The 18,948-nt window shown below is 41.8% G+C and overlaps 1 protein-coding gene across 1 annotated transcript in view; it reads left to right on the forward strand.

Annotated features, from left to right (window-relative positions):
- The window catches only part of LOC124789031 (ATP-dependent lipid A-core flippase-like), a 99,516-nt gene extending 80,956 nt beyond the window's left edge, over positions 1–18,560 (forward strand). Inside the window, exon 4 of the mRNA XM_047256319.1 lies at positions 18,483–18,560. Within this exon, the coding sequence (XP_047112275.1) occupies positions 18,483–18,560 (78 nt within the window). The remainder of the gene's footprint in view (positions 1–18,482) is intronic.
- The last annotated feature ends 388 nt before the right edge of the window (positions 18,561–18,948 follow it).

Genomic DNA, 18,948 nt, shown 5'->3' on the forward strand with positions numbered 1-18,948 from the left:
ACAGAGTATATATCAAAAGCCCTCAGAGGGAGGGAATGTGTCAATGCTGTCAATATGTAAGAGACAAAGGTATCCTTTGCGGCTGTGCATACTGTCCAACTTTACTCCTCTGGCAAGGGATACAGGCACACATCCAATTGCTCCATTGTTCTTAATTACCAGCCAGACTAACTGTCTGGTAAGCAGTTTCAGAGTGGCCTTGATGCCTGGAGAGGGAAGTTCATTGGAGAGGGAAGCAGAACTGTTTGGAGAGTTCTCTCTGAGGTGTTGCACATGGTGGGGCTGAATGAGCCTCGTAGTAGATGTCTGAAGAGTCGGTGCACTTTTTGTGTCCTTTAGCATGTCTGCAACCTCAGTGTCATCAGTTTGCCATCGTCAGAACTGCACATTTAGCATGTGAATACTGGCTGATTAGATCCATGTGTCACAGGCATCAGGGAGGAACATCTTTGCTAGGATAGCAGACTGCACCAGCAAGCTGCCAGTGGTCAGTAAAGATAGTAAAATCATTAACTCCAGTATCGTTGTGGAAGTGTCTGATCGCCTCATAGACTATGAGGAGTTCACGTTTGAACGCTGACAACTTGTGTTGGGCAGATGAAAGTTTTTTCGAGAAAAATCTGAGAGGCACTGTTGTATTGCCAATGTGGTGGTGCAACACCACACCTCTGTGATACCACTCACATCAACAGTCACCAAGATGCAGGTATCAGGCACCAGATGTTCCAGTGTGACAGTGTGGGTGCAGGCAGATTTGAGAGTGTTAAATGCTTGATCAGAGCGTCAGTAAACAGTGACTGGGTAGAGGCAGCATAAGGGAGGTGATGATGGTAGAAGTTTATAATGCCCATGAGTCTTCACAATTCATGGTAGTCCAGGGGTAGTGGAAGGTTATGAATAAACTGGATGTGGTTGAATGGTGGTCATGCCCTCTGCTGACACAATATAACATAGGAAAGTTACTCCATCAAGAGTTAGTTGTGACTTCTCGTGGTTGATTTCAACACTGTTGTTATGGACTGTGGCCTGGACTTGAGTCGATGCTGTTCGTATTCCTTGATGATGATGATGATGATGATGATGATTGGTTTGTGGGGTGCTCAACTGTGCGGTCATCAGTGCCCATACAAAGTTCCAATTTTCTACACAGTCCAATATACCACTTTCACGAATGGTGATGACAGCACAAACACCCAGTCCTCGGGGGAAGAGAAATCCCCAATCTGGCCAGGAATTGAACCCAGGACCCCATGATCTAGAGGCAGCAATGTTAGTCAGTGTTCCTCAATAGTGGAGAAAAAGATTAGGATGTCATCTCAATGGGCATCCGTGAATTGGAAGTTGAACAATGAAGAATTAATAAACTGCTGCCATGTCTGGGCTACAGTTTTAAGATTGTATGGCATGAAACGGTACTCAAAAAGTCCAAAAGGAGTTTTTAGAGCAGACTTTGGGTTGTTAATCTAGAACATGGGAATATGGGGTAAGCTTTGTGGCAGTCAAGTACACTGAACACTCACACTCCATTGAATATTGGGATGAAGTCTTGAATATGTCAGATTTGATAATTGTCTATAATAGTATGAGGGTTCAGAACACTATATTCCCCACATAGATTAAATGAACTGTCTTTCTTCTAGATGAGGTGCATGGAGCAAGACCAATTGCTGTGTGATAGTGTCTAATTCCTGCTTCAAGTATCTTGCTGACAGCTGTTTTAGTGTGGTGCAGTTTTCTGGGATTGATGCAGCAAGCCTTGTGTCATACAGGTGGTCCCCACATAGTACTGATTTTGTGACAAGTACCATTAGTAATCACAGCTACTAGTTCATCATTTGAGCCTGTGAAAGAAGTGTCACTGTTGTCTGGAAGGAAGCGTTGAGGAGCAAAGTGTCACTGGCCTTAGAGGAGGGAACACCAGAGGGAGGGAGCATGTAGCTGCCAGAATGTCATTGGAGTGCAACGAGTGCATGTTGGTGAACTGACATAGCATCTGATGAGCATACTAGTTGTGCAGTTGCTGCATCAATCAGTTGACAGAGTATAGCATTGTGAGGTCAGAGAGTGTTGGAAGCAGAGCACTTGAGCATAAGCTAGACCAATATGCAGTAAGTTGAGCTGTTAAAGTGCAGCTCTTTGAGAGAAAGCCAAGGAGGGAATACATTACGATTAATAATGGAGAAGAGCTGAACAAACCCAGGTGGAGCAAGGAGGAAGATTGGATATTGATAATAAACCGAAATGTTTAATACAGTCTATGTCAAACCTTGGTTCATTGACATTTGTGACATGGAAAGTCCAGATAAAATTTAGATCAGAAGTGAGATGCACCTGAAGATCTGCTGCACTGAGGACATTGAAACTTGAGTTGTAGAAGGACAAAGTTGGTTGGAAATGTTTAAGCGGGGGCTAATGAGATAGGTGTGTGATAGGCTTTGCACCTATATCAAAATCATTCTTTTGTAAGGTGCAATGTGGTCACAGGGCAGACCAGGATGCCTAAACCAGTCTGCAAGCAGAGTTTGGTGGTGCACAGCAGAGGAGGTACTGGTATGTGAAGTACTCTGTGCCAGTTGTGCATTTTCTGTTGGCTTCCAAGTGGAGCTAGCTGTGTGTTCAGTTGAGCCTTTGGTGGTGATGAGAAATGGTTGTGGTCTTGGTGCAGATAGTGTGCAGAGAGGGGGGGGGGGGGGGGGGGGTCATCATCAGATATTACCAACCCTGTCCTCTGCACAACTGGCAGCGTTAGTAAGAAGATATCTATGCTGGAGAATGCTGTATGCCTGATCTGCAAAGCAGATTGTATGGAAGCTTAACGAGCCACAAAGTCCATAATGTGATATCAGGTATGAATTATACATCAACCACTACCCACAGGTAGCACCAGAGTTGGGATAGTGTCTGCAATCCCAAGCTTTCATCATGTGTAGTGTGATGATTAAGTTAGGATGGATGGTGCAACAAATGCTCAATTATCATATCTTTGGCAACAGAGTAGCTGCAGTAAGTAGGCAGGCGGAGAACTAGATCACTGATGATGCCCATCTGGTCATGCATGTGGTTGATGAGACAAATAAAATGTGAGTAATCACCTGCTATGCCATGGAGGTCAAAGGGGTTGTCAGCAAAGGTGAACCAGACCCGAGAGACCCTTGCAGCAAGGGGGGGGGGGATTGGCAAAATCTTGTGAGGTTGACGTGGTGGTCACACACAGTATATGATGCAGTAAGTAGGAGTGGGTGGTTGACCCATGTTGCAGGAATGACCGTGATTATTGATTGCAGCAGCAGTGTGCTTTGATGCAGAGTAAGACTATGATGTGATGTGTTGCCTGAGGCCTCCATCAGAGTGGGGGGGGGGGGGGGGGGGGGGGATTTAGTTGAGCAAAACCACAGATGGACACCATTGGTGGCTGTGAAAGGTGATAGCGGAAGTTCTATAGCATACAAAATTGCAGAATGTACAGTATCTTGAGGATCATGTTGAGTGTAGTAGTTCACAGTTTGGTGGCCACTGAGTGCTGATGGCAATGACTGTAGCACATTATCACCACATTATGTGGTAATATCAAGTCTGAAACACATGTATTCATCAGGTTGTATAACTTGAGGAATGCGAAGATCAACATGACCTTGCATAATCACCGAAGACAATGTACTTTGTTCACTCTATTGTGAACTCATATAGGTTAGAGAGCTCACTTGTGTTGCATGAGGAAGGAATCATTCCTGTTCCATTTTGAAAGTGGTATGTTGTGGGTGGTACAGCTGAGATTCACAATACAAAGATGGAATGTGATGAGAGAACATGGGATTTGGTGCATTTTATAGTGAATGTCCCATAGCTCATAATGTTCTCACATCACACGTTGAACAGTCACCAGAAGAACGTGCAAAGAAACAAAAGCAAGTCTGGGAGCATTTGGTGGTAATATCACCTGCCATTCCATTCTGTTCTGTTATGCCCATGTGCACTGTGAACTGGCCTTAAGTCACAATGGAAACTCAAAACAGTCAATTTTTGAACAACTGAAAAACACTGTATTGCATTTGCAGCTACTGTTTTCAATCCACCTTTAAAGTACTGTTGCAGCATTTCTTGTCTTGCTCAGCAGCTAGTGGAGGCAGCACTGCGACGTGCCTGCTTGGGCCGCACCTGCGTACTGGCATGCCAGCAGCCACAGTGTGCTGCAGTGCGTGCTGCACAGTGGGTGTGTGTGATGCGCGCTGGCGCCATTGCCGAGCAGGGTCCTGTTGCCTTCTTAGCCGCCAGCCGTTCACTGTACCGGCGACTCTGCTACAGCTCTACTGTCGACTGACCACTTCCTTTGTAACTATTCCTACAATAAAATGGTACTAATAAAGATATGAAGTTACACACAGTGTTTGAAAGGAATTGAAGGTGATATGAGACACTGGCCAACTAATTAAAATTGCATACAATTTAAGCGCTACTAGTCCACAGCAGATGTGGAACCAGGCTGTGGTTCTGGAAAGCTGGGGACAGGTTCGCAGTTTAATTTAACTTTCAATTTGCCACAGATGTCTTCAGTATGATAACAGCAACATTAAAATATGTAAAATATTTTAATAGAGTAATAATTCTCTTACACCAGGCCTTAATATATCACTTTAATATACCTTCGAAAAAATCACAGTTCCAACAAAGCATTTCAAAAGCAGTCTTATGAAAATTTGAGAAGTACATGTGTTTTGCAATTGATTTAAGAATGGTAATAGCTACAAACTCACAAAAATTTAATGACATCAAAATTTACACAAGATGAAACTCAATGGTGCACTCATTGCAATCAGTATTTCACTTAGCATTATGAACGTGAACAGAGATGTGCAAACTAAAGCTATGCAAGTGCCTAAATGAGAGAAATGATGTTTATTTCTGTCATTTGTGCCTGAATTTGGGAAACAGGTCTTTCTGTTATATATTTCTTAGTTGAATATCTTTTCTTATCTGTTTTGCATTACTCTACTTCCTGTAGTTTGTCTGTTCTACCTGTGGAGTCACAAACTGTGTTAGATTTCTTGTCATGAGTAAGAGAGTCCACCTGTGCATGTGCACCTTTATCTGGCTGGAATGTTCTGCACAGGTGGTCAGGACACAAACCTGTCCACATGGGGAAGAAACAGTAACATATCTTATGTTACACATAGCTTTCAATTTTCCAGAGTTCTTGGCCATTTTCAAGGCTTTTAGCTTTCATGCAGGCCAAACAGTGCAGTTATTGCCATCCTTTGGTTGTCCTCTGTAGCCACTGGGATCTGTGAATAAGCTCTTTTGAAGTCAATCATGCTAAAGATGGTTGCATCAGCCAGTTCCTGAGAGAAGTCCTGAATATTGGGCACGGGGTAACTATCAATGATGGTGCATGTGTTCAAATGTCTATAGTCCCTGCACACAAGCCACGTTTTATCTTTTTTTATTCTTATAGTGATCAGTGAGGCCACGCACTGTCTGATGACCTGATGGTGCCCTCGTGTAACAGTTCGTTGATAGCAGCCTTGGCCGCCTTTAGTTTGTGAGGGGTGAGGGGCCAGGCGGTAGGGCCAGCATTGGACTGGTGGGCTGGGGGTAGTACTAATTCTGTGTACAGTACCATCGTGTATGATGTTATTCTTTCTACGGGGCTGATTTGGAATAGCATTTGAGGCACACAATCTACTCATGGAGGCGATATCAATGTTTACAGTTGACCCGCTCATGAGAGCAAAATCACTGTTTTCACATGGCCCAATCACCAGACGGAAGAAGCACTGGACTGACCCGTGGTTCTGAAGGTGTGGCAGAGTCTCGGGCGGGCAGCTCTCATTGTTGCTGGTGTGACGACAGCTGTTGTTGTGTGATGTGCAGCAGTTGTGGGGGTGTGTTCATTAGCTGCCCATGAGAGCCGGCACTGGTGTAGTAAAGGTCAGTGTACGCAGTAGTCGCGGTTTTAAGCTCCTTGAACAATGCCTGGCACTTCAGCATGAGGTCTGGTACTGTTTCAGAGATAGGAGTCTCATCCGTCAGTAGGTGGTCACTGTTTAATCCACTGATCAGCATGCAGCAGTCACGATGTATGAGGGTAATCCCAAAAGTAAGGTCTCCCTTTTTTTTTTATAGGTACATAGACCTGTTTATTTCTACAATGGTTTACATCAGTTTACAGCTTGAACATTTAGCTATTTTTCAACATAATCATTTCTGTCGATGCATTTTTGTAGACACGGTGGCAGTTTTTGTATGCCCATGTCATACCAGCTCGCCGCCATGCTGTTCAGAAAGTTATGAACCTCTTCTTTCACCTCGTCACCAGAGCTGAATCGCTTTCTGGCCAAATTAGGGAACAGGTGATAGTCACTCAGAAATTGATGGTCTCTCGCTCCTTTGTTCATTGTGAATCTCGATCTGACCAGCTGCAAAGTCTCTACACCACTTATGAACATTTTTGACATCCATGCACGACTCATCATACACTTCAATCAATTGGTGATGGATTTCACATGGTGCAGTTCCCTTTGCGTTCAAAAACTAAATAACTGTGCGCAATTCGCACTTGGCTGTAACATCCAACAGGAGCTCCATTCTCAACGACTGCCAAGCCAAGACTGAGCGCCTCAGCATGGCGTGCGCTTGTTTACACGCAGTGTGTGAAGCACTCTTCATAACAAAGTGACCAACTGCCACACAAACAGAGTTCTGTACTTATAAAAAAAACTGTGAATGTGGGTCTCACGGGAGGCATGCCAGAGACAAGTCCCTGCAGTCGCACTATCCTCTGTCCCCTCGGTGGTTCAGATGGATAGAGCATCTGCCATGTAAGCACGAGATCCCGGGTTCGAGTCCCGGTCAGGGCACACATTTTCAACTGTCCCCAGTGACTTACACCAATGCCTGTCTGCAGCTAAGGGTATTCATTTCATTGTAAAATCTGCTTTAATTGAAAAGTACCGATACAAACAAAATTTCATGTTCGAAAACTTTTTTTAATAATTTTGTTACACACTGTTCACAACGGAGTCAAAGGAAATGGCCATTGTTGAAAACTCATTAAAAAATGCAATATGGCACGATGTCAGAAATCCGAGCTTGGCAACAGTTGAATGTAACGTGCCGACTCGTGAACTGGCAGATGGCTACCGAAACAATGAGGTTGGAGTCCCACTATTAAATAATGATGACACTGGTAATATAACTAATCGTGATGACACTTTTATGATGATCGATGAGACAATTTCTCGGTTCTCAGCAGGAAACATTTTTTCAAATAGTGAAACTGAAGTGCACGGCAGCGAAAATTCCTTTGATTATTTGCTCACAACATCGCGAACGCAAGAACAGGAAACAGTTCATAAAAGCGATGTAAATACAGGGTTATTACAAATGATTGAAGCGATTTCACAGCTCTACAATAACTTTATTATTTGACATATTTTAACAATGCTTTGCACACACATACAGAAACTCAAGAAGTTTTTTTAGGCATTCACAAATGTTCGATATGTGCCCCTTTAGTGATTCAGCAGACATCAAGCCAATAATCAAGTTCCTTCCACACTCGGCGCAGCATGTCCCCATCAATGAGTTCGAAAGCATCGTTGATGCGAGCTCGCAGTTCTGGCACGTTTCTTGGTAAAGGAGGTTTAAACACTGAATCTTTCACAATAACCCCACAGAAAGAAATCGCATGGGGTTAAGTCGGGAGAGTGTGGAGGTCATGGCATGAATTGCTGATCATGATCTCCACCACGACCGATCCATCGGTTTTCCAATTTCCTGTTTAAGAAATGCCGAACATCATGATGGAAGTGCGGTGGAGCACCATCCAGTTGAAAGATGAAGTCGGTGCTGTCGGTCTCCAGTTGTGGCATGAGCCAATTTTCCAGCATGTCCAGATACACGTGTCCTGTAACGTGTTTTTCGCAGAAGAAAAAGGGGCCGTAAACTTTAAACTGTGAGATTGCACAAAACACGTTAACTTTTGGTGAACTGCGAATTTGCTGCACGAATGCATGAGGATTCTCTACCGCCCAGATTCGCACATTGTGTCTGTTCACTTCACCATTAAGAAAAAATGTTGCTTCATCACTGAAAACAAGTTTCGCACAGAACGCATCCTCTTCCATGAGCTGTTGCAACCGCGCCGAAAATTCAAATCGTTTGACTTTGTCATCGGGTGTCAGGGCTTGTAGCAATTGTAAACGGTAAGGCTTCTGCTTTAGCCTTTTCCGTAAGATTTTGTAAACCGTCGGCTGTGGTACGTTTAGCTCCCTGCTTGCTTTATTCGTTGACCTCTGCGGGCTACGCGTGAAACTTGCCCGCACACATTCAACCGCTTCTTTGCTCACTGCACGCCGACCCATTGATTTCCCCTTACAGAGGCATCCAGAAGCTTCAAACTGTGCATACCATCGCCGAATGGAGTTAGCAGTTGGTGGATCTTTGTTGAACTTCGTCCTGAAGTGTCGTTGCACTGTTATGACTGACTGATGTGAGTGCATTTCAAGCATGACATATGCTTTCTCGGCTCCTGTTGCCATTTTGTCTCACTGCGCTCTCGAGCGCTCTGCGGCAGAAACCTGAAATGCGGCTTCAGCCGAACAAAACTTTGTGAGTTTTTCTACGTATCTGTAGTGTGTCATGACCATATGTCAATGAATGGAGCTACAGTGAATTTATGAAATCGCTTCAATCATTTGTAATAGCCCTGTATTGGTGAGACATACAATTTGACACAATTTGTGCAACCAATAACACAACAATATAATGGAAGGAAACATTCCACATGGGAAAAATTATATATAAAAACAAAGATGAGGTGACTTACCGAACAAAAGCGCTGGCAGGTCGATAGACACACAAACAAACACAAACATACACACAAAATTCAAGCTTTCGCAACAAACTGTTGCCTCATCAGGAAAGAGGGAAGGAGAGGGGAAGACGAAAGGAAGTGGGTTTTAAAGGAGAGGGTAAGGAGTCATTCCAATCCCGGGAGCGGAAAGACTTACCTTAGGGGGAAAGAAGGACAGGTATACACTCGCACACACACACACATATCCATCCACACATACAGACACAAGCAGACATATGTCTGCTTGTGTCTGTATGTGTGGATGGATATGTGTGTGTGTGCGAGTGTATACCTGTCCTTCTTTCCCCCTAAGGTAAGTCTTTCCGCTCCCGGGATTGGAATGACTCCTTACCCTCTCCTTTAAAACCCACTTCCTTTCGTCTTCCCCTCTCCTTCCCTCTTTCCTGATGAGGCAACAGTTTGTTGCGAAAGCTTGAATTTTGTGTGTATGTTTGTGTTTGTTTGTGTGTCTATCGACCTGCCAGCGCTTTTGTTCGGTAAGTCACCTCATCTTTGTTTTTAACAATAACACAACAATTTACACAGCAGTTCACAAAACATCAGCAAAATACAGGACAACAGCTTACACAGCAAAATCAGAAACTTTACAATTTCACAAATGGTATCGGTCAACAGTTCAGTGAGGTGAGGTGGGCAAAACTATATGTACTGAATTATCAGGCAAACTATCCGTGAAGTTGACAGAGCTCGGTAAACAACTGAAATAAAAAAAATAATTACCGACCTGTCCCACAAGATGAATACGTTAACAGAAATATAACATCCACAGATCATAAACAGGAACAACTTGCAAGTGAGTTACAAAACCTTAGTGAAGCATATTCTCAAATTCAGGAGACGCAATCCCAAGTGGATGCGTCGGTAAAATATGTGATGAACACAGTCAGCAAGCTGCAAGACGCATGCAAAAACCTGCCTACAGAAATACCCAAGTTGAGTCTAAGAGTAGACCAGTTAAGTTTAGACTCAGAATTTGCCAAAAAAACAGAGATATAAATTATGTGCAGATGTAAAGGAAATAACTCAAAAAGCTGAAGCCAGGATGTTGGATAAGGGCAGCACCCTTTCTGAAAAGGTAATATCAGAGTGCAAGATTTATGTAGATACAGTAGAAGCAGCTCTAAAAGAGAAAGAAAGTCAATTTCTAGCTAAAATAGATTCAGTTTTAAAGGAAGCAGAAGAAAGGTTACGAGGTAGTATTGCTGCTAAAACTACTGAAATTCTAAAACATTTGGCAGAAAACAAACCCATGCTTTTACAGAAGTTAGATCCTTTCACTGATTACTCTCAATACATGGCTAGCCCATTGAAGGAAAATAGCGAAGGTTGAATAATGCAACAACACTTGCTGGCAGCTGCACCTGTCGAGCAAGCGCAGTTGCCAAGCGCTATGCCACAAACGAACATAAAAACACCCGCCACTGACAGTGTGGCATGTTTGTCAGCATTACTTGCAGATGAAGGATCATTACTATGAACAGTTAGAGAGAACCTTTCTGGATAAATATTGGTCTGAGGCTGTACAAGAGAGGCTCAGACGTGAAGTATTCAACCCAGCTCCATTCAATAGCAAGTATGGAAGCTTAAGGGGATATTTTGAAAAATATTTCAATAAAACCAGATACTGGACAAACCCGATATCACAAGTAGACATTTTCCTGCCCACATCAGGGAAAAATGCATTACCATCCCAGAACACAACACCGAACACTTTCTATCTGTACTGGACCAATAGATTTGATAGGGGAGAGTCGGTTAAAACAGGGTACTTAATAAACAAAGTGGCATATGTAATGAACTGTGTGCACCAATCTGTTGAATTTTTAATGACTAATTGACCAATATGTCTACTTACAATTGGGCATGAAAAACATACATTTAAAAAGAAGCCTCATCACAGAAAATAATTTTTTACACTTGTTTCAACTACCCCATTTTATCAGACTAGCTGGACAAAACAGGGTACTATGTTATAATGAAAATTTAAAAAAAACGCCATTTACAAACCCTGACAATCACTTCATGTACAAAAATCACATTTATATGGTTCATCATCATAATCATCATCATCATCAATGCCAGCGTATTGTTCATGAGCCCATTCACTACACTTATAACACTCCACCCAGCCTTCTTCAGACTTAGAATTGGAGAAAAGTTCCTTACAACAAATGCAAGCTGTATTATCATCTTCTCCTTCCTCTTCTGATGATGTGTTATGCTCCTGCACTTTTCCAACTTTCTCTGCTTTCTTCTGTCCAACATTTCTGACTTCAGTAGACCTCGAAATGTTAGAATGTAACCCCATTTGAAGTTTCCTTTTGGGAGTCTTCCCCTTTTTCATGGAAGACTAATTCTTCCTTATAAGGTGAACTTGTAAGAACAGTTGTCTTTCCTCTTCTTATATCACATTTTTGTTCCTTTCTTTCAACTATCGGCACTGCTATTATGTCTTTCGGAGAGACGTAGAAAGCTGAAGTTGAACTGGGAAGACCCTGGTGTGGTTGGAAAAGATGTTTATATATTTAATAACTCTGAAGTAGGTTCCAAAGGTGGGATATCACCTTTCTGCAACAGTGGGTCAGAGACTGTTATTTCAGCAGGCTGATACATCCAATCAGGGAAAATGTCTGCATCCAATGGGAAGATTCCAGCTTTCATGAATGCTGTCCCATACAGCTCTGCAACTTGATTGATGGTTATCACTCATCCAGGATGACACTGAAGCCATTTTTGAACCTCTTGAGAGTAATAATTACTCAGTGGGGCAATGAATGCAACATCCAGGGGCTGCATTCGGTGGGTGCAGTGTGGTGGGGAGCATAAGATATGAACATGGTTTTCTCTAGCCATATCAATAGGTTCAATACTCTTTGTGTGTGTTGAATGACCATCCAAGGGCGAAATAACAGGTTTCTCTGCAGTTGGATTAGAAAATTCAACAAATTGTTGAAACCACTTAAGGAAAATTTCTTTCTGCATCCATCCGCTATGGTGGAGCATTATCCAGCAGCTCAGGCTTGGCTCTTTGTCTAGGGAACATAAACATTGTGTGCATATAAATTCCAGAAGTGCTCATACAGGCTACAGCAGTCACTAAGATGCCTCTCTCCACAGAAACCAAACCTCCAACTTGACTTTTCCCCTCAACAAGCACGTTTGATTGCTTATTAGGGACTGTTGTTATTCCCGTCTCATCCACTCTATCTGCTGTGAAGTTGTACCTATAATAAAGTTCTAACAGCAAACCAAAGAACTGCTTCACCACTGCACGCTTAAAGCCCATTGCTCTGGCAAGAGATGTTGGCTCGGCAGAATGCAGGCTTATTTCCGGATTTCTCTTCAAAAACGAATAGAACCAGCATATACCTGCCGTCTTCTTAGTCTTGCTGAAGTTAGGCGGCAAGTTATTTTTTCTCTGCCAGTTCGAAAGCACGACTCTGCACCCCATCGATGGTCAATCCAAACAATCTGATTTCCATTAACAGGATATATTCAGCCAGTTCATTTCCCTGCTCCTGATTAAATACAGGTTTGTAGCAGCCTAGACCTAAAACAACAACAATAATAACTACAACAGTTTAATTAATTTCTTCTAAAATAGTAAATAGGCCTACCTTTCTTTGTAGCATCCTCTAAACACATTCTACTCCGGGCCTTTTTTACGCATGCTTCCAGAGTACTCTGAGGAACCCCCGAAGGACCTTGATGCTTTCAAATAGTCCATTGTTTGGGCCAAAACTGCCACTACTGCTTCTTTCATACTCTCTTGACTCCATGACTGTGTCAGTCTTCCTTTTATAAGTTGCCATAATTATAGCATAATTTAAGTTAGATCCTGATAATGATAATAATAATAATAATAATAATAATAATAATAATGATGATGATGAAAATAATAATAAATTTTCTAATTGAACAAACTAAATAAAGAACTTGAAAATCGCAAATGGATATTTTTAAATCAGTTCGATAAAACGGGGTACTACCCTGTTTTGTCAAACTTAGTGGCACCCTGTTTTATCAGACAACGCAATGTTAACACTCTGCTGACCGGCGACACCACAGTGGTGTCATGAGCACAGCATCACGCAGTGGCCGGTGACAGCACTTTAGTATCTTTTTCATTCTGTTGGTGTTTTGTTTAGGTAACAATAAGTTACACATGTCAACAACTTTTTTGTTTTTATAACTACTTGTGCACTTTCATCAAGGTAGACGAAAGAGACGATACGATTATTTACGATGAATGCGCGGTTGTCTTGTCTAACGTTCCGGACGACTTGGCCGATTGGGAAGAAGACATTGGATATCGACAAAATGACAGTGAAGCAGAATCGTCGGAAGATAGTGAAATGCGTCCAAGAAGAATTTGATTAACGCTACGGTTGCCAACTGATTCGGATGAATCACACGAAGAAGACAGACTACAATTTACTGAGGACTAATAATAAATTTTAAGGATATCCGGGTCCACACATATTTCCCAAAGATACACAGAGTGTCGTGGATATCATAGAATTATATATTGGGAATGATTTATTTAAATATATTAGCAACGAAACAAACAAGTATTACAGTCAAAATTGCAATAGAAGGAAACTGTATTTTAAAAAATGCCAAATTTGTCGACGTTATGGGACCTGAACTTAGAAAATGGAAAAAAAAAAACGCCGATATTTTGCAAAACAATGTCCCACTACCGATTCAGACAAGTATTATAATTTTTACATTTTATGACAAAAACAATAAACTGGATAATACCAACCGGCTTTCCAAAGTGCAATTCATAATTGATTATTTTTCCAAAAAGTTAAAAAAAAAAGTTTAACCTAAGTCAAAATATCTCAGTTGATGAAGGAATGATAACGTGGCATGGACAGTTAAATTTTAAAGTTTACAATCCATTGAAAATTACGAAATATGGCATACTCATTCGGATGCTGTGCGATTCGAGTATGCGATACAGTTCCTCATTCAAGATATATTCTGGCACTCGACAATCTTTAGCAAAAACAGTGGTGAAACTATTGATACCTTCTTATACAAGGTGGCATCACAGCTACATGGGTAATTATTATAACAGTGTAGAACTTGCAGAGAAGTTACTTGAAAAGAAAATTCGAGTTTGTGAAATGATACGGCAAAATAGAGGATTTCCTGAAAAATTAAAGCGCACAAAAGTCAATGTGTTTGAGACTTGTCATCAACGGAAAGGTGACAAGCAGCCGGCGACAAGCGAAGTAATCCAAATTAGCGCTCTCGGCGCCAAGCGAATAAATTTGTACGAGACATGTGGACAGCAAATTGTTAAGAACAAGTTGATTTCAACAGCCCTTGGGCAGGACAAATATTTTGAAACACTCAACGATCTGTAGTGCGGACAACATTTAACTTACATCATACTTACTTTACAGTCTTCAAAATAGTGTCTTGCAAATATAAACACACAATTCGCAGTTGAACATTACAACACAGCATTGTAAAAATATATTTTTACACTGAGAGAACTCACGGTTGCTTTCAACAGACTGCAGTTACTCTAAGAATGAAGATCATAGATTGGGAAAAATTGTACTATGTTTACCGGGAGATGGCAGCACATATCAGACGAGAAAAGTATGATACCCTGTTTCATCAGAGTCTCCCCTATGCGAAGAGAGACCAGTACAACCCAAGCCTGTTACTACGCCAATTGCGCCACAGAGATTTACAGACCAACAAGTAAACAATGTGTTTGTAGTATAACACAAATGGCAACCTTACCCCACACATATCTATGGTAATGGTAAAGGTAATCACAACGGCAATGGAGAAAGCCGTAAATTCAAAGGTGGCTATAAAAGAAATGGGCAAAGATTTAGCAAAAACAACTACAAAGGGCCAATAACGTATGGCCAACCTGTACAATATGCACAGACACAAGCTACTGGCAATAATTAGCCGATCACTTGGCAAACGCAAAACAACAGACAACCGAATAACCCACAGATGGTGGTAACACACATTTGCGCATAATGCACAGTGGCAAAGAGAATTTCAGTCGAGAGCCTCACAGGATACAAATTGGTGTAATCGAACACCAACAGTCCACATAGTGGAAGTTACGCCTAACCCAGAGACTGATGTCGCCGCAACGCCGGAAAACTTGAACAGGTCACAGTAGGTCCCCGTTCTGTGACCTTGGAGGGGAGTGGGGGCACGAGCTTGATCATCACTTGCTCTATCAGATACGATCATGGTAATGATGTGGGAGATGATCTGTATCAAAGTAATGAGGGTACACAGAAAAGCTTGACAGAGAACAAGATACAGCTACTATTAAAGCTAAAATATTTGACCTTGATGTACCCATTGTGCTTGACACAGGTGATACAACTAATTTGAAGTAACAGGGATTCTTTGAAGAACTGAAGAAATGTGGACATATACCCACACTGCCAGTGCAAAATCGCAAGGCACAAACTGCCAATAGTCAGAAATCGAAAGGAGTCACGATACAAGCCTTAATTTCCGTAAAATTAGGACAATTTTCTGTATGATGCAATTTTTTGATAGTAGAGAAATTAATAGTTGATTGTTTAATTGGTATGGATACATTTAGGACATACAAGTACAAACTGATATAGGAAAAGGCCAATATCATTTCACAGTAAATAACCAATTATTTCTAATAGTCCAATCAGGGGCAGTACTAATGATTGTAAAACTGAAGTTACTCATGACTTTGAATTTCAGCTGGCAAATCCCATACTTACGTTTGTCAACACACACAATAATGAACAGTTGTCAGCAGAAGTAGTAAACATGGACACAATAAGCACAAAGGCAAGTGAATCAAAGTGCTTGTCTGAAGAACAATAAGTGGAACTTAGGGAACTGACACTTGCTTATATACATGTATTTGAAAAAAGACCAGGAATCATTAAGGATTTTATGTACAAAATTGAAGTTTATGCTCACGAAACTTTATGTTCTATCTTTTACCTCATACCATGGACAAAAAGGGAAACAGTAAGAAAAGAGATTAACAGGATGCTTGAATGGAGCATAATACAGCCATCATTTTCTCGTTATGGTAGTCCTATTTTGGTCAAGAGTAAGCCAGATGGTAAGTTGTGCTTGGTCCTCGACATATGTAACATTAATAAGATTATTGTACCAGTCCGAACACGTCCAACCAATTTAGAGGAACAGCTTATGAAATTCCATGATGCTAAGTTTATTGCTATAATCGACCTCCAGTCTTCATAAGGGTGAATAAAACTACATGAAGAAAGTCTGAAGTATACCGCCTTCGTATGTGTGGGTAGAAGCTTTGAATTTCAAGTATATTACCGTTTGAATTGAACATAAGTGCAGGTTTGTTTATTTCGCACTTGACAGAGTGCTTGGGCCTCAACTTTTGAGTAAGGTAACAGTATACTTGGATGACCTTTTATTTGTTACACCCACTTGGGTTCAACACTTAAGATTAATTTAACAAGTATTGAGCTGTTTTTCCAAATATGGAGTAAAAGAAAACCTCAAGAAATCTAATTTTGGACAGGAAGAGGTAAAATCCTTAGGAGGCACAATCTCTTCAGAAGGCATACTGCCAGATCCTAAACAACTTTATGCCATTAGGAACTGCCCTGTTCCCCAGAACAAGAGACAATTAAAGACATACTTAGGCCTAGTGTCATTTTTCAGGAAATTCATCCATAATCAACAAACAGTGGTGCTTTGCTCAATCTTCTCCGTAAAAACAGACCTTGGTTATGGGACACGCAATGTCAAACCGACTTCGGAAAAATCAAGCAAGCCTTATTAAATGCTAATATTTTATCTCAACCAGACATGAAGAATGATTTTTATGCACCAACGTCGCTTCTCACAGTCTGGGTGGTGCCTTTTTCTAATTGTACAAAAAGGAAATCTCATCCCTAAAGTAATTAGCTTCGCCAATCACAGCTTATACAAAGGTGAACATTCATATTTAGTCACGGAGTGGGAGGGTTTGGCTGTAATTAGGTACTTTAAAAAGTTTGAATATTTCCTTTGGGATAAACACACAAAAGTATACTGTGACTATCAGTCCCTATCGTTTTTGTTAATTTGTAAATTGCTACACCGACAAATAGCCAGTTGGTGTATGTGTCTTCAAGAATTCGATTTTGAAATAGTATACATAAAAGAAAATCAAAACATAATAGCTGATGCTCTTTCTCAACTACCACAAAGCTTAGAGGAATTCAACAATCTTTTTGAGCAGGAAGGTGAAATAAGAACTATGTTGATGGACGACAAAACACGCCGACCATACTCTCTCCACACGTGTAAACACATGGAGCAATTACATCAGGAAGACACACACTGGAGTAAGGTAAGGGAAAAACTTACACATAATGGTGATGAAAAATTAAAAAGGTTTTTGAATATTCACAAAGGTGTTTTGTTCCATAGGAACCCTCCCAAACTAGAACAATGGCTCGGGGGCCAGAGGAATATGAGTGTGATTTTATCTTATACACACAATACTTGGTGTCACTATGAACAGCAAAATGCACAAATAAAAAAGGTAAATATTATAAAATTTAAAATTTTCCTGGCGAATCAACTGTTCAAAGAGATTTTGGGATTGCAGCCAGTTGTCGTAAACTTCATTCCATGATATTTCAGCTGGACAACTGCCAGCCACCTTCATGGGAGCCGAACGAGGACTGCCGAAGACATTCTCCGCTCCATCTTACTCACTCATGGTACTGGCGCGTATGCGTTGAAGTCGCGGAGACAGAAGGACCACACCGCCCAGTGGCAGTGCTCTCGCTGGTGCAACTAAAAGACTCAGTGGTTACCAACTGAATAACGCATGGAATCCCATCATCTCTGAAATTTGCTCGAGACGAAGATGCCAGAAGACCGATAGCTGCGGCCAGCAACAATACTGAAGGCAGCCGAGTCTTGCAGTTCCACCAGCGAGGGAACTGCCACTGTGCAGTGTGGTCTTTGTCTCCGCGACTTCAATGCATACACGGCAGTATCATCAGTGCACTATATAAGACGGGAAACGCCAACCCCCAAGATGACCCATGCAACTGCTAGGGGAAAATCTCCCCTGGAGAAACACTGCAAGATACCTCGGTGTGACACTGGACGAGAGATTAACTTGGAAGTGCCACATCGAGGAGTTCTGCAGGAAAGCCCTTGGCAGGATGCAGGTCCTTTATTCCATCTTGAACACCTACAGTTCACTTGACCCCAGCACTGGAGCAGCGGTCTATAGAAGCCTTATTAGGCCGATACTGGAATACACGTGCCCTGTATGAGGTTATGCTGCCAGATCGACAATAGATCGCCTCCAAAAAATCCAAAACAGAGCCCTCCGTCGGGCCCTACGTGTCCCTCCACGTTTTCCCCACAACAAACCCCCACGCTGTTGCAGATATAGAAACCCTACAACTGGCAGAGCAGTTCTATGCCAAAGCCAGAACCCCACAAAATGAGCTAATAAATACTCTAGGTCAGTATGACCAAGAAACTGATAGATGCAAGCGCCCTAAAGCACCACTCTCCAGAGTAGCGACAATAGTAACTAATAGCTCTCAACAAAACAGAACAACACCCACAGCAGCAGCAGCAGCAGCAGCAGCAGCAGCAGCAGCAGACTTCAATGCATACACGGCAGTACCATCAGTGCACTACATAAGACGGGCGTGCGCGCACACGCACACGCACACGCAGTTACAACGAAGGAAATGTCCTAATGGGACAACAACCTTCACCACAACTACTTCCTATAGAAGAGGAAGATATTAGAGAGAAGAGGATCGACGCAGTCTTCGTCAGTCCTTGTTCGGCTCACTTGAAGATGGCTGGCAGCTGCCCCCGGAATATCGTGAAATGAAGTTTACGACAACCAGCTGCAATCCCAAAATCTTTTCGAATAGGTAAATATTGTTATTTCTCCAACCTTAGATGAAGAGTGGTAAGAAGTGTATTGTTTGCCAGAAAGAAAAAACATTCTAATATCTCCAAACATATAGAACTACATCCCATTGTGGCTAAGAAACCTCTAGAAAAGGTATCATTAGATG

The sequence above is a fragment of the Schistocerca piceifrons genome, chromosome 3 (genome assembly GCF_021461385.2).
Source record: "Schistocerca piceifrons isolate TAMUIC-IGC-003096 chromosome 3, iqSchPice1.1, whole genome shotgun sequence".
In the NCBI taxonomy this organism is placed as follows: domain Eukaryota; kingdom Metazoa; phylum Arthropoda; class Insecta; order Orthoptera; family Acrididae; genus Schistocerca; species Schistocerca piceifrons.